The sequence below is a fragment of the Osmerus eperlanus genome, chromosome 11 (genome assembly GCF_963692335.1).
Source record: "Osmerus eperlanus chromosome 11, fOsmEpe2.1, whole genome shotgun sequence".
In the NCBI taxonomy this organism is placed as follows: domain Eukaryota; kingdom Metazoa; phylum Chordata; class Actinopteri; order Osmeriformes; family Osmeridae; genus Osmerus; species Osmerus eperlanus.
In genome coordinates this window covers 12,914,629-12,940,064 of record NC_085028.1, presented here as the reverse complement: position 1 = coordinate 12,940,064, position 25,436 = coordinate 12,914,629, and the positions used below count along the sequence as shown (strand labels likewise).

General features: G+C 38.1%; 7 protein-coding genes across 7 annotated transcripts; all 7 read left to right on the top strand.

Moving 5' to 3' along the window:
* The first annotated feature begins 7,083 nt into the window (after positions 1-7,083).
* LOC134029381 (olfactory receptor 10A7-like) lies at positions 7,084-9,052 on the top strand. The gene is made up of 4 exons (XM_062473476.1): positions 7,084-7,105; positions 7,202-7,339; positions 7,445-7,794; positions 9,041-9,052. The coding sequence occupies exons 1-4, from the start codon at positions 7,084-7,086 to the stop codon at positions 9,050-9,052; spliced, it is 522 nt and encodes a 173-aa protein (XP_062329460.1).
* A 2,308-nt stretch (positions 9,053-11,360) lies between these two features.
* Positions 11,361-13,115, top strand: LOC134029378 (olfactory receptor 10A7-like). Its single transcript, XM_062473474.1, has 4 exons — positions 11,361-11,391; positions 11,479-11,613; positions 11,707-11,927; positions 13,104-13,115. The coding sequence occupies exons 1-4, from the start codon at positions 11,361-11,363 to the stop codon at positions 13,113-13,115; spliced, it is 399 nt and encodes a 132-aa protein (XP_062329458.1).
* A 1,553-nt stretch (positions 13,116-14,668) lies between these two features.
* On the top strand, positions 14,669-15,560 carry LOC134029377 (olfactory receptor 13C3-like). Its single transcript, XM_062473473.1, has 3 exons — positions 14,669-15,108; positions 15,280-15,382; positions 15,543-15,560. The coding sequence occupies exons 1-3, from the start codon at positions 14,669-14,671 to the stop codon at positions 15,558-15,560; spliced, it is 561 nt and encodes a 186-aa protein (XP_062329457.1).
* Positions 15,561-16,475: 915 nt separating this feature from the next.
* LOC134029374 (olfactory receptor 2AT4-like) lies at positions 16,476-17,453 on the top strand. The gene has a single exon (XM_062473468.1). It carries the CDS (start codon positions 16,476-16,478, stop codon positions 17,451-17,453), a length of 978 nt encoding a protein of 325 aa, XP_062329452.1.
* A 2,094-nt stretch (positions 17,454-19,547) lies between these two features.
* LOC134029373 (olfactory receptor 2AT4-like) lies at positions 19,548-20,525 on the top strand. Its single transcript, XM_062473466.1, has one exon. The coding sequence runs from the start codon at positions 19,548-19,550 to the stop codon at positions 20,523-20,525; it is 978 nt and encodes a 325-aa protein (XP_062329450.1).
* Positions 20,526-21,549: 1,024 nt separating this feature from the next.
* Positions 21,550-22,527, top strand: LOC134029372 (olfactory receptor 2AT4-like). Its single transcript, XM_062473465.1, has one exon. The coding sequence runs from the start codon at positions 21,550-21,552 to the stop codon at positions 22,525-22,527; it is 978 nt and encodes a 325-aa protein (XP_062329449.1).
* Positions 22,528-23,556: 1,029 nt separating this feature from the next.
* Positions 23,557-24,534, top strand: LOC134029371 (olfactory receptor 2AT4-like). Its single transcript, XM_062473464.1, has one exon. The coding sequence runs from the start codon at positions 23,557-23,559 to the stop codon at positions 24,532-24,534; it is 978 nt and encodes a 325-aa protein (XP_062329448.1).
* The last annotated feature ends 902 nt before the right edge of the window (positions 24,535-25,436 follow it).

Sequence of the window (25,436 nt, the reverse complement as noted above, 5' to 3'; positions counted from 1 at the left end):
AACCTAAGTCAAGTGGGGTAAGTTAGTGCAATAGCAGAGCTGCCAACTTTTCCAAAAACCTTGGTGTGAGTTTTGGTAGCAACACTCCAATCACTGTAGCATCGGCGAGACCGAATGCTACAGTGATGCAACCAGTCAGAATGCTCTCTATAGTGCATCTGTAAAAATTGTTGAGGATGACTGATGACAGTATCAACTTAAGCTCACGTTCAACACGAAATAGGCCCTCCTGGCTGTCTTCACGTTGAGAGAGGCGCTTGCTATGCAACGTACATTAGCAGCTAGCATATTTCATCACAGACTAGCGTTATATTTACTTCATTATTATACCATTAAACAAGTAGACACGGTTGGGCAACAGTAGATAAACAATAGACTTGATCAAAAACGAACCTGCACTTCTCGAGGCTGTGTTAATGACAATGGTAATCTGTGATTTATATGCACGTGTTAAAATGTTTGTCATAACGCCATTATCTAAGTTACAAAAAAAAGCACTACCATGTAAAGCATTGTTCTTGTTTGCATGATTCTAAAGAGACATTACAGGGCTTGATTAGAAGGCTCTTCACTTTCTGACAATACCACTAGATGGCAGTAAAATAATATTCATACACAACATTTGATGACGCATACTGCAGTGCTGTATGCCTGTATTAAGGTAATTAAGATCATATTAGTATAGTCTGTGTGTTAAGGACATTGCTCTGATCCAATGAATTTTAAACAATAAACACATTTTAATGTGGTGAATTATGTTTTGTGTAAAGCCTCAACAGAATTGTACAATGACCACCTAGTAGGTTAGTTTGCATGCTGAAGGCCAGCTAGAAGGAAAGTTATTTTGACAATCCAGTTGAAGGGTGTGTCATGAACGGATCAAAAGGATGTGACATAATGCAGATCAGGTTGGATAAACAAAGCAGAGATCTAAGACCAGTAGTCAGGCTGCTCTTAAGAGATATGTCTGTAAATTTGTTATCAGGAATATCACAACCAGGCCAAAAGGATGTTCACTTAGCGTATAGTAGACTCAGGATCAACTCCCAGCTCTCTATCAGTCACTTTGGTGTTGTGATTGTGATCTATGAGTCTTTCCTTGGAGGTCAAAGGATCACTGAGTTTAATAATGAAGATAAACCTCACACTATGATGTAATGTGACTATATTTCCCTACAGAAAAGGCTTTGTGCCAATAGTTCATGAAACTAGTGTTGGCAAGAGTCAGACAAGTATGTCATCATGCAAAGTCTCAAAGGCATGCCCATGTCTTTCAACAACACAGTAAATGAAGTCTTGGTGGAGAACATCTTAATTGTTGTTGCTCCCATGTGTGTTATTAACAAGGTGTGCACACTGTATTTGTGTTCCTGTAATGATTCACTGAGATCAAACTAAGAATAAACATTGTTGTTACTGTAAGTAATTAAAAAGTTGATACAACTAAATTAACATACTACTACTACTACTACTCCACTACAAAGCAGGCCGATTCTCAATTGTCAAGGATGCATGGAAATACCTCATCAAATCAAATCAAATTTATTTGTATAGCCCTTTTTACACGCAAGCATGTCACAGAGGGCTTCACATATGCCCATAGAACTGCCCCTCAACCAACCTAAACCCTCAAGGAAGACAAGGAAAAACTCCCAAAAAAATCTCAACAGGAGAAAAAAATGGATCCCCTCCTCCAGAGACGGTTGGTGAGAGAGAGGAGCAGAACTCAGGCTAAACATAGTCATACAGTGTCGATGGGTTTTTAAAACACCAAAATCCATTGTTCAACTTTATAGATGTAGGACAGGACCGGGAGACTCGTGACCAGGTCCAGCGTTGGCTGACCGACGACCAGGCAGGTGCTGACAACTCAAACCCCCCACACCACAAGGGATGTGTGTGGGGGGGGACAGAGAGAGGAGAGCAGGGATTAGAGAATGCCAGGAGCAGCTAACAGTTACAGTCATAATAGAATGAGATCCCCACCGGTCAAGTGTGAACTGGTGCAGCAATTTAACAGAGCAAAAAAGGGGAATTTGATGCAACCCCACACACCAAGACAGCGACAGCCCCCCTCATTTGGAACATGAAATCTGTTCCAGGGGAAGAGAACTCTAAAATAAGTTATACTTATAGAATAAGGATGGAAACAACTTGTCCCCCGTTGCCTCCAACTAGTAACATACTTACCTTTAACAGTCGTAGAATTGACTAAACAATAACGTTTTTAACCTAATTTTAAATGTCGAAACAGTATCAGACTCCTTAATTGAGACGGATAATTTGTTCCAGAGAAGAGGTGCTCTATATGAGAACGCCCTACCTCCAGCTGTTTTTTTCTTAATTTTGGGAACCACCAGATAGCCGGCATCTTGAGATCTAAGTGTCCTTGCGGGGCAATAGGGTGCAAGGAGACCGGAGAGGTACAGTGGTGCCAATCCATGCAGATATTTGTAGGTTAGTAGTAGAACTTTGAAGTCAGCTCTGGCTTGGATAGGGAGCCAGTGTATAGAGACAAGAGTAGATGTTATGTGATCAAACTTTCTTGTTCTGGTCAATAGTCTAGCAGCAGCATTTTGCACCCGCTGTAAATTTTTTAGGTGGGTAATTGGGAGGCCAGAGAACAACACATTGCAATAGTCCAATCGGGATGTAACAAATGCATGTATTAGTTTTTCGGCATCATCCTTTGAGAGAAATTTTCGTATTTTGGCAATATTACGTAGATGGAAAAATGCAGTTCTAGTAATTTGCTTACTATGGTACTCAAACGAAAGGTCTGGGTCCATTGTGACTCCTACATTTTTTACTAGCTGGCTTTGAGAGACTTTGACACCGTCTAGGTCTAAGGTCAGATTGGAAAAATTATTTCTATATTTTTTAGGACCGGAAATTTGAACCTCGGTTTTATCCGAATTTAGAAGAAGGAAATTTGCAGTCATCCAAGCTCTCAACCTAGAAACACATTTTTCCATAGCATGTGGAAATTCTCCAGACTTTATAGACATATATAGCTGAGTATCATCTGCATAACAGTGAAAATTTACCCCAGAGCTTCTAATTATGTTTCCTAAAGGCAGCATATAGAGAGAAAATAACAGAGGGCCTAGAACTGAACCCTGTGGTACTCCGTATTTTACAGTGGAGCTCCTGGATGAGCAGCCATCATAGTGGACATATTGTGATCTATCAGATAGATACGATCTAAACCACAGAAGTGACGTACCAGAAATTCCAACATAGTTCTCCATACGTTCCAAGAGAATCTCATGATCCACCGTGTCAAAAGCTGCACTTAGGTCTAGAAGAACCAGGACAGAGATAGAACCCGCGTCAGAGGCTAACAGTAGATCATTGACTACCTTGGCTAATGCAGTTTCAGTGCTGTGGTGGAGACAAAATCCAGACTGAAGAGGTTCATAAAGCTGATTTGAGGAGAGGTGCTCAGTGAGCTGTTGTGCCACAGCCTTCTCTAAAATTTTGGAAAGAAATGGCAAATTTGAAATTGGCCTGTAGTTGCTAAGACAACCTGGATCCAGGTTTGTTTTTTTAAGAAGGGGCTTAATAATAGCTTGTTTGAAATCGTTGGGGACTTGGCCAATTACAATAGATTCATTAATAATACTAAGCATGGGTGGTCCAATAATAGGGAGAAGTTCCCTACAGAGTTTAGCAGGGAGGGGATCGAGAAGGCAGCTAGTGGGTTTCGAGGAGTCTATCAGCTCGATGAACGCTTCCATAGAAATAGGGTTAAAGTGAGTGAGAGCCTCAACATGCAGCATGCTTGGTATAGGGGAAAGTTCAGTGTTGATGGCCACTCCTCCAGGACTAGTCTGTAGTTTGTCCCTTATTGCATAGATTTTTTGGTCAAAGAAATCTAAGAAATCTGAACTAACACAGAGTGTACTTTTCTTAGTGAGATTTGCAACAGTATCAAATAGGAACTTAGTGTTGTGTTTGTTCTTACTAATCAACCTAGAGAAATAATCTGATCTGGACCTGATGAGGACTTGCTTGTACTCCATTAGGCTGTCCTTCCAGGCCAGGCGGAAAACCTCCAATTTAGTGGTACGCCACTTATGTTCTAGTTTTCTAGTGGACCTCTTAAGAGTGCGGGTTTCCTCTGAATACCATGGAGCCAGTTTCTTGTCCTTTCTTTTCCTTGGTTTGAGAGGGGCAACAGAGTCTAGGGATAGCTGAAGAACCAAATTCAGATCCCTCGTTTTAGTATTTAATGATTTATTTGGGACGTCAAGGACTTCTAGTGCAGCGGGTAGAATATTAGCCAGTTCCAGAGCTGTGTTTGGGGTTATGCAGCGGCTAGTAGAAATATTCTTAGTGCCTCCAAGGCTCTGGCAGAGGTCCATTTTGAAGGTGACCAGGCAATGGTCTGATAATATAGGATTGTGGGGGTGGACAATGACGTCACTAATCTTGATTCCCCGCGTGAGAACTAAATCCAATGTATGCGAGTGAAGATGGGTAGGTTTGGAAACCACCCGAGTGAGACCTGTGGAATACATTAGAGCAGTAAAGGCCTTACTTAAAGGATCTTTTTTTAAATCACCCATAATCAAGACGTTATCAGTAAATGTCACAAGATCAGCACTAAAATCTGCAAATTCCTCCAGGAAGAGGGAATACGGGCCAGGGGGCCGGTATAGAGTAACTATACAAAATGAGGGAGGGGGGCCAGGAGTAGTAGCATTATTCCTTTTTAAAATAGTTGGTGGTTTCATGCAAATTATTTCAAATGATTTAAAAGTATTTACAGATTTTAGGCTGAGGTTGAAGCTAGCTTTATATATCATAGCAACACCACCACCTTTCTTTGATACACGAGGGATGTGTGAGTACGCAAAATCCGGAAATCCTCATGAAATATGGTATAATCAAACAAACGTGCCTGTAAAAAAATCATTTCTTATGAGATGCATTAAAATGTACCAAAACAATGTTGTTAGTGGAATTGAATCCACTTGTTCTAAATTTGAAACCAACCAAGTTATTCCATTGATGTTCTCCTACTGTCCTGTTTTGAAATGTCAATATTACTGAACCTTATTAATTAACAACCCCAAGGCTGATCTAAATGACTGGGGATCCAGAGAGACATAAAATATCTATTAAACCATTAGACGAGCTGAAAACCTGTCTGGGGCATAAATAATAATTAATTGTATTTTCCCACATGGAAGCCAGTATCTCTGAAGTAGGGTCCACACTATTTCATTTCATCACAAGTGATGAGGGACAAAAGGGACTCATGTGAAGCCATTATTTTACAAAATATTAGGAGAATGCAGAAGTCAGTACTGCAAGGCCTGACTTGCTTTCAATCATTTGTTCCTCGTCCATATAGGATGTGGCTGATGCAGTGAGACGAGGGCAAAAGACAATCACCCCTTTGCTCTTTTTCAATTTGCAACGGTTGTGGTTCTATGATGTTCAAGATTTACAGGATGAAATAAGTAATAAGTAAGATATTTCATTTTTAATGCATGGACTGAAGGCCCACAGAAATGGACAGCCTTGCACAAACATACTTATAATGGAAAGAAAGAGGAGGGAGGCCATCACATAGATACCATTAAACAAGCAGGTACTACTGGACAACAGGAGATAAACAGTAGAGTTAATCAAAAATTAACCTGCTCCAACTGAAGCTGTGTTATTGACAACGGTCATCTTTGATCGTTTCCTAACAAAATGTTTGTCATAAAGCCATTATCTAAGTTATAAAAAGCACTACCATATATAAAGCATTGTTCTTGTTTGCATGATTCTAAAGAAACATTACAGGGCTTGATTAGAAGGCTCTGCCTTTTCTGACATGTTCATTAATACCACTAGATGGCATAAAAATAACATTCACGTAAATATAACTGTATATGTATATATCAATGACTGTAAAAATAATACAGCAAGACATGATATGTGATAAATCAGTTAAGATTTGTGATCAATCAGTTATTCCATGTCAATATGTGGATGTTACAGTGTGACGAGGGCAAAGGCCTAATCTTGGGCCCTTTGTTCTTTGTCAATCTGCAACATGTAGTCATGGTAACGTATTGGACAGTGTAGGGTCATTTTGATTATCCTGCTGAGCTTCCTGACGACATCCTGCTATTGTTGGTACCATGACAGTTGTTATAGACTATAGAGACTGAGCAGGGTAATTGAGGGAGACGTGTGTGTATGTGTGTCAGAAGAGGAGAGAGAGAGAGAGAGAGAGAGAGAGAGAGAGAGAGAGAGAGAGAGAGAGAGAGAGAGAGAGAGAGAGAGAGAGAGAGAGAGAGAGAGAGAGAGAGAGCGCATGTGTGTGAGGGAATGTGGGGGAATCAGCACAGTTAAGTGGGTGTGCTGACTATAAGTAAGGTAACAGGTTAACTACCACAGCCTATCTGGCAAGAGTCATGCTCAATTGTACTTCTTTTCATATCAACAGAAAATCTAGTGACCTGTCAAACAGAGGAATTCTGGTAAGTACCTGTTATCTCAATGGCTATATCTTGGATATACCTTTTATTTTTAATTACAAATATAAATCAAGGGTTTTACCCCTCAATAGTCAAGAGGTGAGAACATGGGACAGGTGGATGAAAGATACCTCACATGAGGACTCCACAGTTAGTCTATTGAAAAGTAATGGAAGAAGATTAAGAACAAATAATACTGAATTCATATACACTCAGAAATAATAGTTATGATCAATAGGGATAATGTTCTCTTTATTCAAGAATATACAATTTACAAAAGAAATGCGATATTACTTTTTTTTTATCCTGCCTTGCTTCACAGGGCTATGCAATCTACAAAGTAAATTGTTTCAATTAATTTGACCTATATTTGTATTCTGTCATGTTTTATAGGACCATGGAATCTAATAATAAATCAACATTTGGGGTTCAAGAAATCATAATTACAGGACTGGATGGTGTGCCATACCCCAAGTTAGTTGGAGCAGCAATTCTGTTTGTTCTTCTTTTCATTCTGTTAGGTAATTTTACCAACATTTCTATAATTGCATTCAACAAACACCTGCATTCTCCTATGTACTTTTTGATTTGTACATTGGCGATGGTTGACATTATCTACGCAAGTAGCATGAGTACTACTATGCTTAATGTCCTCCTTGGAGAAGAGAGAAGCGTACCATTTTCTCTTTGCATTTTACAACAATTCATTTTTCATTTAGGAACTCATATGGAGCCCCTCACCATTACTCTGATGGCTTTTGACCGACTTATAGCCATCTCATACCCTTTAAGATATCACATTATCTTATCTAATAGAACTATGTGTCTGCTCATAGTGGTTATATGGGCAATAGGGAGTACATTATCAGGAGTTTGGACAGTCATAGTAAACAATCTTCCCTTTTGTAACTCAAATGAAACTCCATACCCCTTTTGTGATTTTTCTGGCCTGGTCCGAGCAGCTTGTGTTGATCCCACAATGTATTTTAAAATTGCATCAACATTATTTAACTGTGTGTTGTGGACAAATTTTTGCCTCATTATTGTGTCATACATGAGGATAATTTATGCAGTTATTAAAATGTCTTCCTCTACACACAGGAAAAAAACATTTAGTACCTGTATATCTCATGTTGTAGTGGTGGCTTGCTTTTTCTTCCCCAAAATGGTGCTTTCATTGTCACAAGTCAAAAATATAGGTTTCTCACTCACCTTTTCCATCAGAAATGGCATTTCTATTTGTTCTACTCTTGGACCCTCACTTGTGAACCCATATGTCTACGGACTTAATACAAAAGAAATTCGAAACCACGTAAGACTCTTTTTAAAACATATTTTATTTTTTAACAAAGTAAGGTTAAAGTTGATTCCATGATGGTTCTCAGTCTAAATAGGCAAAACTGTTATAAAATGTATAAATAAAATGTCTAATAGCAGTATTATTTGCATTTACATTATTAATCATTTTACTTAATAATGTATATTTTTTGTTGGTGGTTGAAAGATCTGGCACACTGATCTGTCTCAGTTGGGTTTGACAGAGAGTTGGTACCAGCAGAACCATATAGACCAAGACGAATGTGTTTGCATTATGAATAAAGTGTTTATTACCTACTACTGAGTCTTCCTGCCTGAACCAATATTTATAAACCTGTCTTAAAAGCTGTGTGAACGTCTAGTAGGTTATTTTCATAGGTTTCTCATTCACCTTTTCCAACAGAAATGTCCTTTCTATTTGTTCTACTCTTGGGCCCTCACTTGTGAACCCATATGTCTACGTTAGTCATTCAAAAGACATTCGAAACCGTGTAACATTATTTTTTAAAGATAATTATTAAAAAAATTAAGTAGGGTTAAAGTAGATTCCATGACAGTCCTCAGTCTATATAAGCAAAACTGTCAGCTCATGAGCCATATTTGTTTAGCAAATACAATTTCTATTTACAATATTATCTGAATTTACAATATTAATTGTTAAACTTAATTATCCATAGGTTTATTGTGGTTGGAAGAACTGGCACACTGATCTGGAAACTTTCCAAAATGTTGCCATATCTCCTGAAGAGTCGGCCATTCCTTAAATCTGATTGTGGCAGTGACCACTTTGGATGCTTAGATTTGTTTAATCAATTGTCACATACTTTCAGTACATGACCAATATTAGTAACCTTGTCTTAAAAGCTGTGTGAACATCTAGTAGGTTAGCCTTCATGCTGAAGAAAAGTTTTGTACACTGGAGAGTCCTTTTGAACAACAAGCTGAATTGTGTGTCATGATCTGATCAAGAGAATGTCTCATACCTGAGGTCAGGTTTATTAAACAAAGCAAGGATCTCAGACCAGTAATCAGGCTGCTCTCGTAAAGAGCCCTGTCTGAAAATATTTAATTTGGAATATCACAGCTAGGTCACAAGGATGTTTAACTCCTAGCTCTTTGTCAGTCACTTTGGTGTTGTGATTGTAACAAATGGGTATTTCTTTGAAGGTCAAAGGACCACTAAGTTTAACCCTGAAGGTAGACCTCACACTATGATGTCCTGTGACCACATTTCCCTTCAGAAAAGGCTTTGAAAGGTCAGTAGTTCATGAGACTGGAGTTGGCAAGACTCCGACAATATGTCAACATACAAAGTCTCAAAGGCATGCCCATGTCTTTCAACAATACAGTAAATTAAGTCTTGGTGGAGAACATCTTAATTGTTGTTTCTCTGAAACTTCGCTCCCATGTGTGTCATTAACAAGGTGTGCACACAGCACACTGTATTTGTGTTCCTGTAATGCTTCACTGAGATCAAACTAAGAATAAACATTGTTGTCACTTTAAGTCATTAAAAATTTGATAAAATAAGTTAACATTACAAAGCAGGCCTACTCTCAACTGTCAATGATGCATGGGAAACATGTCATGATAAATTGTATAATAAAACGAATGACTGTAAAAAATATTCCTACTTATTTGTTATGAGATGGATTGAAATTTATCACAACAATTTTGTAGTGGATTTGAATCCATTTGTTCTCAATTTGAAACCAACCCGGTTATTACATTTCTGTTGTCCTACTGTCTTGTTTTGAAATGTTAATATTACTGAACCTTATTAATAATAAACCCCCAGAGCCGATCTAAATGACACCAGACTCTGGGCCCAAAGGGTTTATAATATCTATTAGGGGAGTCAGGTGGCTGAGCGGTTAGGGAATCGGGATAGTTATTAGGAGGTTGCCGGTTCGATTCCCGGCCGTTCCAATGACGTTGTGTCCTTGGGCAAGGCACTTCACCCTACTTGCCTCGGGAGAATGTCCCTGTACTTACTGTAAGTCGCTCTGGATAAGAGCGTCTGCTAAATGACTAAAATGTAAATCTATTAACCCATGAACAAGCTGAAAACCGTGCTGGGGCATATATGCCTTGCAGTATATGCAGTATCTCTGAAGTAGGATCCACACTACTTCATTTCATCACAAGTGATGAGGTACAAAAGATGCTCATGTAAAACTATTATTTTACAAAATATTAGTAGAATGCACGTAAGTCACTGCAAGGTGTGACTTCCTTTCAATGGATTGTTCCTCATCCATATAGTATGTGGTTTATGCAGTAAGACTAGGGCAAAAGACAATCACAGCTTTGCTTTTTGTCAACATGCAACTATTGTGGTTCAATAAAGCTCTAAGATTTACAGGATGAAATAAGTAAGATCTTTCATTTATTGATGCATGGAGAGAAGGCTCACAGCAATGGTGACAGCATTACACAATCATACTTAGGGACAGATAAAAAAACAACTTCGCATGGAATCACAAGGAATTTGGTTACAGAGTTATTGATTAACTGCTAAAAACCAGTTCCATTTTGTTAGGGTCCATTAAGACTGCACTACTTTGACCTAAATTAAGCGGGCTAAGGTCAGTTTTGCATCCTCTCAAGCACCAAACCTGATCAGATAAAGCCTCTTTATGTAATTCAATTAACCTATGACAGTAGCATGTGTGTGGGAGATAGAGAGAGAGAGAGAGAGAGAGAGAGAGAGAGAGAGAGAGAGAGAGAGAGAGAGAGAGAGAGAGAGAGAGAGAGAGAGAGAGAGAGAGAGAGAGAGAGAGAGAGAGAGAAAGAGACAGAAGAAAATAGAGGGAGCGAGAAAGAGGGAGAGATAGAGACAGGTTGTGTGTGGGGGTTGCTTATTATAAGAGTCTTAAACGCAGTAGTACTTATTTACAAGTGCCTGTCTAGCAAGAGTAATTGTTACGCTTTCTTTTTATATCAACTGATATCAATATCTAGTGACCTGTCAAACAGAATAACTCTGGTGAGTATGAGATAATTGGTTTTCGTCATGTTTTTTTTTATTCAATGAGAAAAAGCAAATGTAAATTTTTTCACACCACAACAAAAAACTAAAATGTTTGCTCGAAATCCATGATGTAAGAACATGGGACAGATATATGAGTGGCACCTCGGAGATAGAGTTAACGCCTAAATAATCTGAAATCTTCACATAGTTTCATAGGAATGCAGATCTCTCATTTAGATAGCATACGTCACAGTTGATAACTTTATAACACAAATTACATAAGTTTTTTTTTATCTGTCTATCTAGATCCACATATGGTCAGTATATACAATTGTTTCAATTCATTTGACCAATATTTGCATTCTGTCATGTTTTACAGGACCATGGAATTTAACAATAAATCAACATTTGTGGTTCAAGAAATCATAATTACAGGACTGGATGGTGTGCCATACCCCAAGTTGGTTGGAGCAGCAATTCTGTTTGTTCTTATTTTCATTCTGTTTGGAAGTGTTACCAACATTGCAATAATTGTGTTCAACAGGCCGCTGCATTCTCCTATGTACTTTTTGATTTGTACATTGGCGATGGTTGACATTATCTACACAAGCAGCATGAGTACTACTATGCTTAATGTCCTCCTTGGAGAGGAGAGAAGCGTACCATTTTCTCTTTGCATTTTACAACACTTTTTATTTCATTTAGGTACAGCTATGGAGCCCCTCACTATTACTCTGATGGCTTTTGACCGACTTATAGCCATCTCATACCCTTTAAGATATCACACTATCTTATCTAATAGGAATATGTTTGTGCTCATAGTAGGAATATGGAAAATAGGTATTATATGTTCAGGACTATGGACTTCCATGGTGAACAATCTCCCTTTTTGTAAGTCAAATACAACCCCATACTCCTTTTGTGATTTTTCAGGACTGGTCAGAACAGCTTGTGTGGATCCAAAAACATATTTTAATATTGCGTCAACCATGCTGAACTGTCTGTTGTGGATGAATTTTTGCCTTATTATCGTATCATATATGAGGATAGTTTATGCAGTGGTGAAAATGCCTTCTTCTACAGACAGGAAAAAAACATTTAATACCTGTATTTCTCATATTATAGTTGTAGCTTGCTTCTTTTTCTCAAAAATGGTGCTTTCAATGTCACAACTGTCAAATATCGGTTTCTCACTCACTTTTTCTAACAGAAATGCCCTTACTATTTGTTCCACACTTGGGCCTTCACTTGTAAACCCATATGTTTACGGTCTTCAAACCAAGGAAATTCGAAAAAGACTAACAGATCTTTTCAACCCTCCTGTCATGCTCCGGTTGAATTGGACTGATTTAAAAGTTTTCTCTCTGAAAAATAAATATTGATAATTGTCATAAAATTCAGGGTGTTATATTTAACTTTTGTACAATGTGTAAGACTTGTTGGTGCATGGAATTTAGTTCAGGCACCTGCCCATTCATCAGATGGGCACACTTCCTCTCCCAGATCCCGCTTGTGACGTAAATAACATCAATAAACTTGACATTTATTTTGTAACAGTGGCTGATATAACAAAAGTTTTAAAATAAAATGTCCAGTAAACAAATCCGATACGACAGGCAGGTTCAAAGTCAAGGCAGGCAAAAAGGGGTAAGCTAAAGGCGATCAGCAAACAGGATATTTTAGGATCTGATGATGTTTCTGATTGGCTGGTAGGTGGCATTTAACTTGTTATAACTCAAGACAACCTCCGCCTATTAATTGCATTTAGCAGGACAAGTTATCCCTTACTTTTCAGCGTGAAAAATGTTTGAAATTTGTGAGAAATACAAGTTGTTGCGTAGAGCATGAGAAATGATTGAAATGCGTGAGTCTCACAGCGAATGCGTGAGACACGAGAGCCCTCTAACCATTAAATATAAACTAAAGTTGTACAGGCCAATGTTTCACTGGTGGTTTAAAGATCTTGCACAAACACTTTCCAGAGTGTTCCCACCAACTCCTGGCATGTGTTAGGGAACTTGGAAGGTGGCCATCCCATTTAACCTCCCTGAACATGTAGATCTGTTACATTTAGTCATTTAGCAGACGCTCTTATCCAGGGCGACTTACAGTAAATACAGGGACATCCTCCCCGAAGCAGTATAGGGTGAAGTGCCTTGCCGAAGGACACAACGTAATTTTTGCACATCCGGGATTCGAACCAACAACCTTCTGATTAATAGCACGACTCCCTAACCACTCAGCCATCTGACCCCAATGTTAAATTAGTTAGTCAAAGATCTTTAGTGCATAACTCATGTTAATATCCCTGTCTGCTGCTGTGCGAACAGTCATTACGCTAGATGACATTCTTTTTTTAATTTAATTGGTTTGGTTTATTTCAGACAAACAACTTAGTTTCACACAGTTGAGCTGGCAAACAAAAGCATATTTACAGAAGTCTGAAACAGGTGTAGGCTGAAGCTCATGCTTATAATGCCTACCCTTTATGAAAACATCTCATATCTTAATAAAATAAATAGAAATAATTATTGTCTTACATAATTATTATATTGACAATCAGATCTCAACATTTAGATCCTATCTCAACAGAATACAAAAACATTAATATTTAATATTTTAATATTTAATATTATGCAATAGATTTGCACAGTCCAAATACAACCAAAACAGCTTGTTCATCTATCACTCTTTAAATTGTTTCATATAATTTCATTGCATTATTTTTAAATAGCTTCTTTAACTTACTAAAGGTCTCACATATTTTTAGTTCCGCATGACAGCTGTTCCTTAAATTTACACCTTTAACAGAAATACAATGGTATTTAGCATTGGTCCTCACTTGGTTCTTTCTTGGTTCTTCTACATTCTGAAGACCTGTTGAAATACATTTCTCTAAGAAGTCATTTTGACAGTCCAGTTAAACCACGTGTCATTGTGAAGAAGACATACTGTATATATATGTGTATATAATGTGCATAATCCATCATGAAATGGATGAGACTGCTGTGTAACTTCATAAATTACTATGTGTGAATCCTAGTATGTGATGGCTATTGCTCTGTGCATCTATAGTCGTTAAGTAGATCTGAAAGCTTGGAATGCAGTCATTGGAGGGCAACAGAAAATCTGCCATGTCAATAAGGATGCAAATGTGTGTGCCAGTGAGAGACAGTAGAGAGAGAAGGAGAGAGAGATGAAGACAAAAAGGGAGAATTAGTAAAAAAGGAGAGAGCATTTGTGTATGTGTGTTTGTGGAGGGGGGTGAGGTGGGGTGGAGGGGGGCGAAAGTGCTTACTATAAGAGTCTTAAACATTTTAGTATTCATTTAGTGTCTTCCTGCCAGGCAAGATACATTTTTACTTTACGACAGAAAAAATAAAGTACTGTCAAACAGAAGAACTCTGGTAAGTATGAGATACACTTTTTTTCTGAAAGGTTGATGAAAAGACTAACAAGTATATATTAACATATATTAACATATTAAAAGAGAGAGAGAGAGAGAGAGAGAGAGAGAGAGAGATAGAGAGAGAGAGTCAGAGAGAGAGAGAGAGAGAAAGAGAGAGACAGGAAAAGAGGGTATGAGTTATCAAACGTTATAGTATTTATTCACAAGTGCCTGTCTAGCAAGAGTACATTTTACGAGGCATTCACATCATCAGAATATCTAGTGAACTGTAAAACAGAAGAACTCTGGTAAGTATGAGAACCGGTTTTAAACAAAAGAAGTATGTATGTACTGGATTTTTTTTTTTTACTTAATATCCAAGAGGTAAGAACATGCGACACATAGATCCACATATGGTACAGTTAGTATACAATTGTTTCAACGCATTTGACATACATTTATATCCTGCTTTACAGGGCCATGGAGTCTAACAATAAATCAACATTTATGGTTCAAGAAATCATAATTACAGGACTGGATGGTGTGCCATACACCAAGTTGGTTGGGGCAGCTATTCTGTTTGTTCTTCTTCTTATTCTGTTTGGAAGTTTTACCAACATTGCTATAATTGTGTTCAACAGGCCATTGCATTCTCCAATGTACTTTTTGATTTGTACATTGGCAATGATTGACATTATCTACACAAGCAGCATGAGTACTACTATGCTTAATGTCCTCCTTGGAGAGGAGAGGAGAGTACCGTTTTCTCTTTGCATGTACCAGCACTTCTTTTTTCATTTAGGAACTGTTATGGAGCCCCTCACCATTACTCTGATGGCTTTTGACCGACTAATAGCCATCTCATATCCTCTGAAATATAACACTATCTTAACTAATAGAAATATATTTCTGCTTATAGTAACCGTATGGACAGGTGGTTGCACATGGTCTGGAGTTTGGACTTCTATAGTGAGCAGTCTCCCTTTTTGTAACTCAAATATAACTCCATACCCCTTTTGTGATTTTTCTGGCCTGGTCCGAGCAGCTTGTGTTGATCCCACAATTTATTTCAGTACAGCATCAACAATGCTTAACTGTATTTTGTGGATAAATTTTAGTCTCATTGTTGTCTCATACATACGAATAGTTTATGCAGTGGTGAAAATGTCATCTTCTACAGATAGACAAAAAACATGTAGTACCTGTATTTCTCATATTACAGTAGTGGGTTGCTTCTTTTTCTCAAAAATGGTGCTTTCAATGTCACAAATCAGAACCCTTGGTGTGTCTCTCACCTTGGCCCACAGAAATGCCCTTTCTATTTGTTCTACTCTTGGGCCCTCACTTGTGAACCCATATGTCTATGGACTTCATACAAAAGAGATTCGAAACCGCCTGACACACTTTTTAAAAAATAATGTTTTTCCCAAAAAGTTTTTGCAATGTAGCTAACTCACTGGTTGGTTTCCATAAAACTAAGTCAGCCAAATTGTATTTACAAAAGGTGACCCCTATCAAGTACTGTTGTTACTAATATGTTTACTAGCAGAAAAATGTCGCAGCATTTTACGCATCTTCATAATTTATTATAATACCTAATAATGTCTAATGATTTAGAATGTTCTCTTTCGTCTAGTACACTGAAATGAAACGAGACTCGGCCTGCATACGGCAGCTAAAGATAGTTGTAGTTGTATTAGTCTCTGGCTGTTCTTGTCTGCAATTGAAAGATACATTCTCAATGTTTAGAGATCAGTACACTGAGTTAGCCATCATAAGGTAATTTTGATTCAATTTAATGGAATTCTCCAAATACATATTTTATATATATTTCATATTTCGGACTGTATTGATGTTGTTCTAATGGGTTTAAATAAATGTTTTTGGTTTACCGTCCCGATTCCTGCTGTAATCCCCCCCTATCCAATCACCATGTTTAGCAGGTCATGAGTCATGACCTAATGATGTTTCATAAGTTAGATGGTGTGCAGGACCACATATAAACATGAGCCAAATTAGGAGGCAAAGCTCAGCATTAGCAGTGATAAGCATCACCAGAGGTAAGCATAGATCAATGGTTCTTTTTTTCTTCTTCTATTGTACAAGATAATGCATTCTTTTCATAAAAATACTGTATACCATAGTTTTAGAAACGCTTGATTTTATGTACAGTATTACGACATACACATTACATTTTATTGAATACAAGAATACTAAATATTGCATGTATATTTAAATAAAACATTCAAATTATTGTGTGACTAGTTTTTTTTTGATATCTGATTCACAGGCTTGTTTTTAATCTATCATCACCATGTCCCAAGGAAATGACAGTGTTGTGAGTGAGTTTTTCATTGTTGGTTTTCCTGGACTTCTTCCTGAGTACTACAGCCTTGCCTCATCTGTTTTATTCTTTGTTTATCTATGTACATTCGTTGGAAACAGCCTTATTATTGTCTTAATTGCAACTGATCGAGCCCTCCATAAACCTATGTATTTTATTTATATAAATTTAGTTGTGTCTGACATTCTCTTCAGCACAACCACTTTACCAAAGATTATCGCCAAATATTGGTTTCAAGCAGGAGCCATATCATTTACAGCTTGTTTTATCCAGATGTACTTTGTACACTATTTCGGTTCGGTAAACTCCTTAATTCTATTCCTCATGGCTTTAGATCGCTATTTGGCCATCTGTTACCCACTTAGATACCCAAGTATAATGAACAACTCCACCATTCTCATCATTAGTATCACTTCATGGGTTTTGGCTAAAGCTGGCGCTTTAAATATTGTGATCAGAGCCTATCCTCTTCCATACTGCTCCTCCAACAGAATCATACAGTGCTACTGTGATCACATCTCTATAACAGAGCTTGCCTGCACCAGTAGAGCCCCTTATAGTATTCCTGCTTTTATTGTAGCTATGATTTATCTGCTTGCGCCTCTGGTCTTCATAGCATTCTCCTACAGCTCTATTATTGTGGCAGTTCTAAGGATCCGAAGCACCCAAGGACGTAACAAAACTCTTTCCACCTGCAGTGCTCAGCTGATCATCATTGCCCTTTATTATGTACCCAGGTGTTTTGTTTATCTGGCCAGCAATGTTGGACTTAAATTCAGCACTGATGTACGTATCTTAACCATCATGTTGTATAGTCTGATTCCTCCTATGATAAACCCACTTATATATTGTTTTAGGACTAGAGACATTAGAGAGTCTTTAATAAAAAGGTTCAAGAGGTCAACATCTCCACAAGCAGGTAATATCTCTATTGTATGCAACTCCTGATGATAATTGTCACTGTATTGAATGTATTATATCGAGTCTTGTGTTTTATGATGCACATGGTTGATATGCAGAAAATGAAATGTTCAAGCTTTAGCTTAAAACGGTAGCTTCATTTGTTATTCATTGATCTTGGCATATTCTGTCCTTTGTCACAGCCTCAGAGCTGGGTATTTAACAAAGATGACATACAAATAGCGCATGAATAAAAAGTACAGCAGAAAATCCCACATCAGAAATGTATAGTTCTAACATTATTTTTGTGGTTGGAATCAAGGACGAGTCTGTATTTACCAGGTAGAGTACAAAGTAACCGCATCTCAGCTTTTAGCACAAAGCAACAATAATGATATCTCAACTACAGTGCATTGTTAATATATCAACTACAATATAACGCAGTACAAAGCTGTATAAACGTAATATCTTAGGGGCAACATGAAACAGTTTTTTGCATATGTATTTGCACATGGAGGATTTATTTTACATTTATGCATTTAGCAGACGCTTTTATCCAAAGCGACTTCCACGAGAGAGCTTTACAAAAGTGCATAGGTCACTGATCATAACAACGAGATAGCCCCAACATTGCGAGCAGCCAAAACATGAAGCATACATTGTGAAAAACCAAATAAGTGCCAAAGGGAAGAACCATAAGAGCATGCAGTTAAACAAGTCACAATTAAACAACAAAACAACAAACTCAAAAAGTGCAAGAGTGTGTACCTGTAGAAAAAACTAAAAAATCAACAGTAAAATATTTCCCAGCGAGTACAAGAATTTAAATCCGTTGCAACTAACCAACAAGAGCAACAAGTTTCTCAATAAGAGTCATTGTGATCCTGGAGGAAACTAGCATCAGGTCCAGACAAGCATTCCTAAGTGCCGTTGTACTCCCGGAACAAGTGTGTCTTGAGCCTTTTCTTGAAGGTGGGGAGACAGTCAGTGTCCCTGATGGAGGTGGGGAGTTGATTCCACCATTGGGGGACCAGACAGGAGAAGAGCTTGTGTTGGGACCAGCCGCTCTTGAGCGGTGGGACCACCAGAATCAGAAGAAGACCGTAGGTGGCGGGTGGGGGTGTAAGGCTGGAGGAGAGACCTGATGTAGTCGGGTGCAGTCCCGTTCACCGCTCGGAAGGTCAGTACCAGAGTCTTGTATCTGATACGGGCCGTGATGGGAAGCCAGTGGAGAGAGATGAGGAGCGGGGTAACATGGGAGTGTCTGGGTAGATTGAAGACCAGACGGGCCGCTACAATCTGAATCCTCTGGAGAGGGCGGGTTGCGCATGCTGGGAGACTGGCGAGCAGCGAGTTGCAGTAGTCCAACTTTGAGAGGACAAGTGCTTGGACTAGCAGCTGGGTGGAATGCTCAGACAGGTATCTCCTGATCTTCCGGATGTTGTAAAGGGTGAATCTACACGACCGGGAGACCACAGCAATGTGGGCTTTGAGGGAGAGCTCGTCATCCATGGTCACCCCGAGGTTCCTGGCAGAGGATGAAGGGGTCACCGTCGCAGATCCCAGGGTGATTGAGAGATCGTGGGAACTGGGGAATCTGGGGTTATTCAGGCATGAGGTTATTCCATCTGTCCCGCTCTATCATGAACCCATAATATGACTGACACCACAAGCAAGCACAGTGTAGAAAGTTTGGTCATGAACTGCACAATGGAGAATTTCATCATTCTCTAGGGTATTAAAGGTGTTTGTCATTCGAGGCAGTAACTATTAATTAGAGATCAGGCTCAGTACACAGTGAGGATGCAGATAAAGACCACACACCTCTTCATCTCTGCAGCAGAGGACAGCATCAGAAATTCAGGGGCTCAAAGCTTTTGATTCAAAAGCATTTACAGTTGTGTCAATATAGAATAGTTTAGTCTGATGTATTAGATTTTACAGTACGTGTCATTTAGAAAGTAGTAACCATTTACTTAATCAGTCATAGTTGACAAGTACTAAGAACCAACAACTGTTATAACGTTATTTAGAGGTTTCATCTTTTAGGTTAATATAGACTTCTTAATTTATAACTGTAGAACATGGGCAAACTCATCTACTGTTTTTGAAATCTGATTCACAAGCTTGTTTATCATCACCATGCCCCAAGGAAATTACAGTGTTGTGAGGGATTTTTTAATTGTTGGTTTTCCTGGACTTCTCCCTGAGTACTACAGCCTTGTCTCATCTGTTTTAGTCTTTGTTTATCTATGTACATTAGTTGGAAACAGCCTTATTCTTGTCTTATTTGCAACTGATCGAGCCCTCTATAAACCTATGTATTTTATTTATATAAATTTAGTTGTGTCTGACATTCTCTTCAGCACAACCACTTTACCAAAGATTATCGCCAAATATTGGTTTCAAGCAGGAGCCATATCGTTCACAGATTGTTTTATCCAGATGTACTTTGTACATTATTTAGGTACCGTAAACTCCTTAATTCTATTCGTCATGGCTTTTGATCGCTATTTGGCCATCTGTTACCCACTTAGATACCCAAGTATAATGAATAACTCCACCATTCTCATCATTAGTATCACACCATGGGTTTTGTCTCAAGTTGGCCCTTTAATGATGGTGATCAGAGCCTATCCTCTTCCATACTGCTCCTCCAACAGAATCATACAGTGCTACTGTGATCACATCTCTATAACAGAGCTTGCCTGCACCAGTAGAGCCCCTTATAGTATTCCTGCTTTTATCATAGCTATGATTTATCTGCTTGCGCCTCTGGTCTTCATAGCATTCTCCTACAGCTCTATTATTGTGGCAGTTCTAAGGATCCGAAGCACCCAAGGACGTAACAAAACCCTTTCCACCTGCAGTGCTCAGCTGATCATCATTGCCCTTTATTATGTACCCAGGTGTTTTGTTTATCTGGCCAGCAATGTTGGACTTAAATTCAGCACTGATGTACGTATCTTAATCATAATGTTGTATAGTCTGATTCCTCCTATGATAAACCCACTTATATATTGTTTTAGGACTAGAGACATTAGAGAGTCTTTAACAAAAAGGTTCAAGAGGTCAAAATCTACACAAAAAGGTAATATCTCTTCTGTATGCAACTCCTGATGATAATTGTCACTGTATTGAATGTATTATCTCGAGTCATGTTTTTATGATGTACATGGTTGATGTGCAGAAAACTGTAGCTTAAAACGGTAGTTTCATTTGTTATTCATTGATCTTGGCATATTCTGTCCTTTGTCACAGCATCAGAACTGGGTATGTAACAAAGATGACATGCAAATAGCGCATGAATAAAAAGTACAGCAGAAAATCCCACATCAGAAATGTATAGTTCTAACATTATTTTTGTGGTTGGAGTCAAAGACGAGTCTGTATTTACCAGGAAGAGTGCAAAGTAACCACATCTCAGCTACGAGGCACAGTGCAACAATAATGATATCTCAACTACAGTGCATTGTTAATATATCAACTACAATATTACGCAGTACAAAACTGTATAAACGTAATGTCTTAGGGGCAACATGAAACAGTTTTGTGCATATGTATTTGCACATGGAGGATATATTTTAACTGGGGAAGCTGGGTTATTCAGGCATGAGGTTATTCCATCTGTCCCTCTCTATCATGAACCCATAATATGACACCACAAGCAATCACAGTGTACAAAGTTTGGTCATGAACTGCACAATGGAGAATGTCATCATTCTCTAGGGTATTGATGGAGTTTGTCATTCGAGGCAGTAACCATTAATTAGAGATCAGGCAAAGTACACAGTGGGGATGCAGATAAAGACCACACACCTCTTCATCTCTACAGCAGAGGACAGCATCAGAAATTCAGGTGCTCAAACCTTTTGATTCAAAAGCTTTTACAGTTGTGTCAATATAGAATAGTCTAGTCTGATGTATTCGATTTTACAGTTCGTGTCATGTAGAAAGTAGTAACCATTTTCTTTATCAGTCATAGTTGACTAGTACTAAGAACCAACAACTGTTATAACGTTATTTAGAGGTTTCATCTTTTATATTAATATTGACTTCTGAACTTATAAATGTAGGAGATCAGCAAAGTCATGTACTGTTTTTGATATCTGATTCACAATCTTTTTTTTAACCTATCATCACCATGCCCCAAGGAAATGACAGTGTTGTGAGTGAGTTTTTCATTGTTGGTTTTCCTGGACTTCTTCCTGAGTACTACAGCCTTGCCTCATCTGTTTTATTCTTTGTTTATCTATGTACATTAGTTGGAAACAGCCTTATTCTTGTCTTAATTGCAACTGATCGAGCCCTCCATAAACCTATGTATTTTATTTATATAAATTTAGTTGTGTCTGACATTCTCTTCAGCACAACCACTTTACCAAAGATTATCGCCAAATATTGGTTTCAAGCAGGAGCCATATCATTCACAGCTTGTTTTATCCAGATGTACTTTGTACACTATTTTGGTTCGGTAAACTCCTTAATTCTATTCCTCATGGCTTTAGATCGCTATTTGGCCATCTGTTACCCACTTAGATACCCAAGTATAATGAACAACTCCACCATTCTCATCATTAGTATCACTTCATGGGTTTTGGCTAAAGTTGGTCCTTTAATGATTGTGATCAGAGCCTATCCTCTTCCATACTGCTCCTCCAACAGAATCATACAGTGCTACTGTGATCACATCTCTATAACAGAGCTTGCCTGCACCAGTAGAGCCCCTTATAGTATTCCTGCTTTTATCATGGCTATGATTTATCTGCTTGCGCCTCTGGTCTTCATAGCATTCTCCTACAGCTCTATTATTGTGGCAGTTCTAAGGATCCGAAGCACCCAAGGACGTAACAAAACCCTTTCCACCTGCAGTGCTCAGCTGATCATCATTGCCCTTTATTATGTACCCAGGTGTTTTGTTTATCTGGCCAGCAATGTTGGACTTAAATTCAGCACTGATGTACGTATCTTAATCATAATGTTGTATAGTCTGATTCCTCCTATGATAAACCCACTTATATATTGTTTTAGGACTAGAGACATTAGAGAGTCTTTAATAAAAAGGTTCAAGAGGTCAACATCTCCACAAGCAGGTATTATCTCTGTTGTATGCAACTCCTGATGATTATTGTCACTTTATTGAATGTATTATATCTAGTCATATGTTTTTCTGATGTACATGGTTGATATGCAGAAAACTGTAGCTTGAAACTGTAGCTTCATTTGTTTTTCATTGATCTTGGCATATTCTGTCCTTTGTCACAGCATCAGAGCTGGGTATGTAACAAAGATGACATACAAATAGTGCATGAATAAAAAGTAAAGCAGAAAATCCAACATCAGAAATGCATAGTTCTAACGTTATTTTTGTGGTTGGAGTCAAGGACGAGTCTGTATTTACCAGGCACAGTACAAAGTAACCACATCTCAGCTATCAGCACAGTGCAACAATAATGATATCTCAACTACAGTGCATTGTTAATATATCAACTACAATATTACGTAGTACAAAGCAATATGAACGTAATGTCTTAGGTGCAACATAAAACAGTTTTGTGCATATGTATTTGCACAGAATATGTTTTAACTGGGGAAGCTGGGTTATTCGGCTATAAGGTTATTTCATCTTAACCTCTATATATTCATTAACCCATAATATGACTGACACCACAAGCAAGCACAGTGTAGAAAGTTTGGTCATGAACTACACAATGGAGGATTTCATCATTCTCTAGGGTATTAAGGGAGTTTGTCATTTGAGGCAGTAACCATTAATTAGAGATCAGGCAAAGTACACAGAGGGGATGCTGATAAAGACCACACACCTCTTCATCTCTACAGCAGAGGACAGCATCAGACATCCAGGTGCTCAAATCCTTTGATTCAAAAGCATTTACAGTTGTGTCAACATAGAATAGTCTAGCCTGATGTATTCGATTTAACAATTTGTGTCATGTAGAAAAATAGCAACCATTTTCTGTATCAGTCATAGTTGACTAGTACTAAGAACCAACAACTGTTATAATGTTATTTAGAGGTTTCATCTTTTATATTAATATTGACTTCTGAACTCATAACTATAGAAGATGAGCTAATTCATGTACTGTTTTTGAAATCCGATTCACAGGCTTGTTTTAAATATATCATCACCATGTCCCAAGGAAATTACAGTGTTGTGAGTGATTTTTTTATTGTTGGTTTTCCTGGACTTCTCCCTGAGTACTTCAGCCTTGCCTCATCTGTTTTATTCTTTGTTTATCTATGTACATTATTTGGAAACAGCCTTATTCTTGTCTTATTTGCAACTGATCGAGCCCTCCATAAACCTATGTATTTTATTTATATAAATTTAGTTGTGTCTGACATTCTCTTCAGCACAACCACTTTACCAAAGATTATCGCCAAATATTGGTTTCAAGCAGGAGCCATATCATTCACAGCTTGTTTTATCCAGATGTACTTCGTACACTATTTCGGTTCAGTAAACTCCTTAATTCTATTCCTCATGGCTTTAGATCGCTATTTGGCCATCTGTTACCCACTTAGATACCCAAGTATAATGAAAAACTCCACCATTCTCATCATTAGTATCACTTCATGGGTTTTGGCTAAAGTTGGTCCTTTAATGATGGTGATCAGAGCCTATCCTCTTCCATACTGCTCCTCCAACAGAATCATACAGTGCTACTGTGATCACATCTCTATAACAGAGCTTGCCTGCACCAGTAGACTCCCTTATAGTATTCCTGCTTTTATCAATGCTATGATTTATCTGCTTGCGCCTCTGGTCTTCATAGCATTCTCCTACAGCTCTATTATTGTGGCAGTTCTAAGGATCCGAAGCACCCAAGGACGTAACAAAACCCTTTCCACCTGCAGTGCTCAGCTGATCATCATTGCCCTTTATTATGTACCCAGGTGTTTTGTTTATCTGGCCAGCAATGTTGGAATTAAATTCAGCACTGATGTACGTATCTTAATCATCATGTTGTATAGTCTGATTCCTCCTATGATAAACCCACTTATATATTGTTTTAGGACTAGAGACATTAGAGAGTCTTTAACAAAAAGGTTCAAGAGGTCAAAATCTACACAAACAGGTAATATCTCTTCTGTATGCAACTCCTGATGATAATTGTCACTGTATTGAATGTATTATCTCGAGTCATATGTTTTTCTGATGTACATGGTTGATATGCAGAAAACTGTAGCTTGAAACTGCTTTATTTGTCATCCATTGATCTTGGCATATTCTGTCCTCCATCACAGCCTCAGAACTGGGTATGTAACAAAGATGACATACAAATAGCGCATGAATAAAAAGTACAGCAGAAAATCCAACATCAGAAATGTATAGTTCTAACATTATTTTTGTGGTTGGAGTCAAGGACGAGTCTGTATTTACCAGGCACAGTACAAAGTAACCACATCTCAGCTATCAGCGCAGTGCAACAATAATGATATCTCAACTACAGTGCATTTTTGACATATCAACTACAATATTACGTAGTACAAAGCAATATAAACCTAATGTCTTAGGTGCAACATAAAACAGTTTTGTGCATATGTATTTGCACAGAATATGTTTTAATTGTGGAAGCTGGGTTATTCGGGTATAGGGTTATTTCATCTTAACCTCTATATATTCATTAACCCCTTGTGGTGTACCCATGGGTACACCACAAGCAAGCACAGTGTAGAAAGTTTGGTCATGAACTGCACAATGGAGGATTTCATCATTCTCTAGGGTATTAAGGGAGTTTGTCATTCGAGGCAGTAACCATTAATTACAGATCAGGCAAAGTACACAGTAAGGATGCAGATAAAGACCACACACCTCTTCATCTCTGCAGCAGAGGACAGCATCAGACATTCAGGTGCTCAAAGCTTTTGATTCAAAAGCATTTACAGTTGTGTCAACATAGAAAAGCCTAGCCTGATGTATTCGATTTAACAATACGTGTCATGTAGAAAGTAGAAACCATTTTCTGTATCAGTCATAGTTGACTAGTACTAAGAACCAACAAATAA

Coding starts and splice junctions, on each gene's coding strand:
- LOC134029374 (XM_062473468.1), top strand. CDS start 16,476: ATGTCCCAAGGAAATGACAGTGTTGTGAGTGAGTTTTTCATTGTTGGT.
- LOC134029371 (XM_062473464.1), top strand. CDS start 23,557: ATGTCCCAAGGAAATTACAGTGTTGTGAGTGATTTTTTTATTGTTGGT.
- LOC134029381 (XM_062473476.1), top strand. CDS start 7,084: ATGGTTGACATTATCTACGCAA. Junction 7,106..7,201: donor GGTTGACATTATCTACGCAA/GTAGCATGAGTA, acceptor TTTTTCATTTAG/GAACTCATATGGAGCCCCTC. Junction 7,340..7,444: donor GGTTATATGGGCAATAGGGA/GTACATTATCAG, acceptor TGGTCCGAGCAG/CTTGTGTTGATCCCACAATG.
- LOC134029373 (XM_062473466.1), top strand. CDS start 19,548: ATGCCCCAAGGAAATTACAGTGTTGTGAGGGATTTTTTAATTGTTGGT.
- LOC134029377 (XM_062473473.1), top strand. CDS start 14,669: ATGGTTCAAGAAATCATAATTACAGGACTGGATGGTGTGCCATACACC. Junction 15,109..15,279: donor TGGACAGGTGGTTGCACATG/GTCTGGAGTTTG, acceptor GATAAATTTTAG/TCTCATTGTTGTCTCATACA.
- LOC134029378 (XM_062473474.1), top strand. CDS start 11,361: ATGGTTGACATTATCTACACAAGCAGCATGA. Junction 11,392..11,478: donor TATCTACACAAGCAGCATGA/GTACTACTATGC, acceptor TATTTCATTTAG/GTACAGCTATGGAGCCCCTC. Junction 11,614..11,706: donor AGTAGGAATATGGAAAATAG/GTATTATATGTT, acceptor GTGATTTTTCAG/GACTGGTCAGAACAGCTTGT.
- LOC134029372 (XM_062473465.1), top strand. CDS start 21,550: ATGCCCCAAGGAAATGACAGTGTTGTGAGTGAGTTTTTCATTGTTGGT.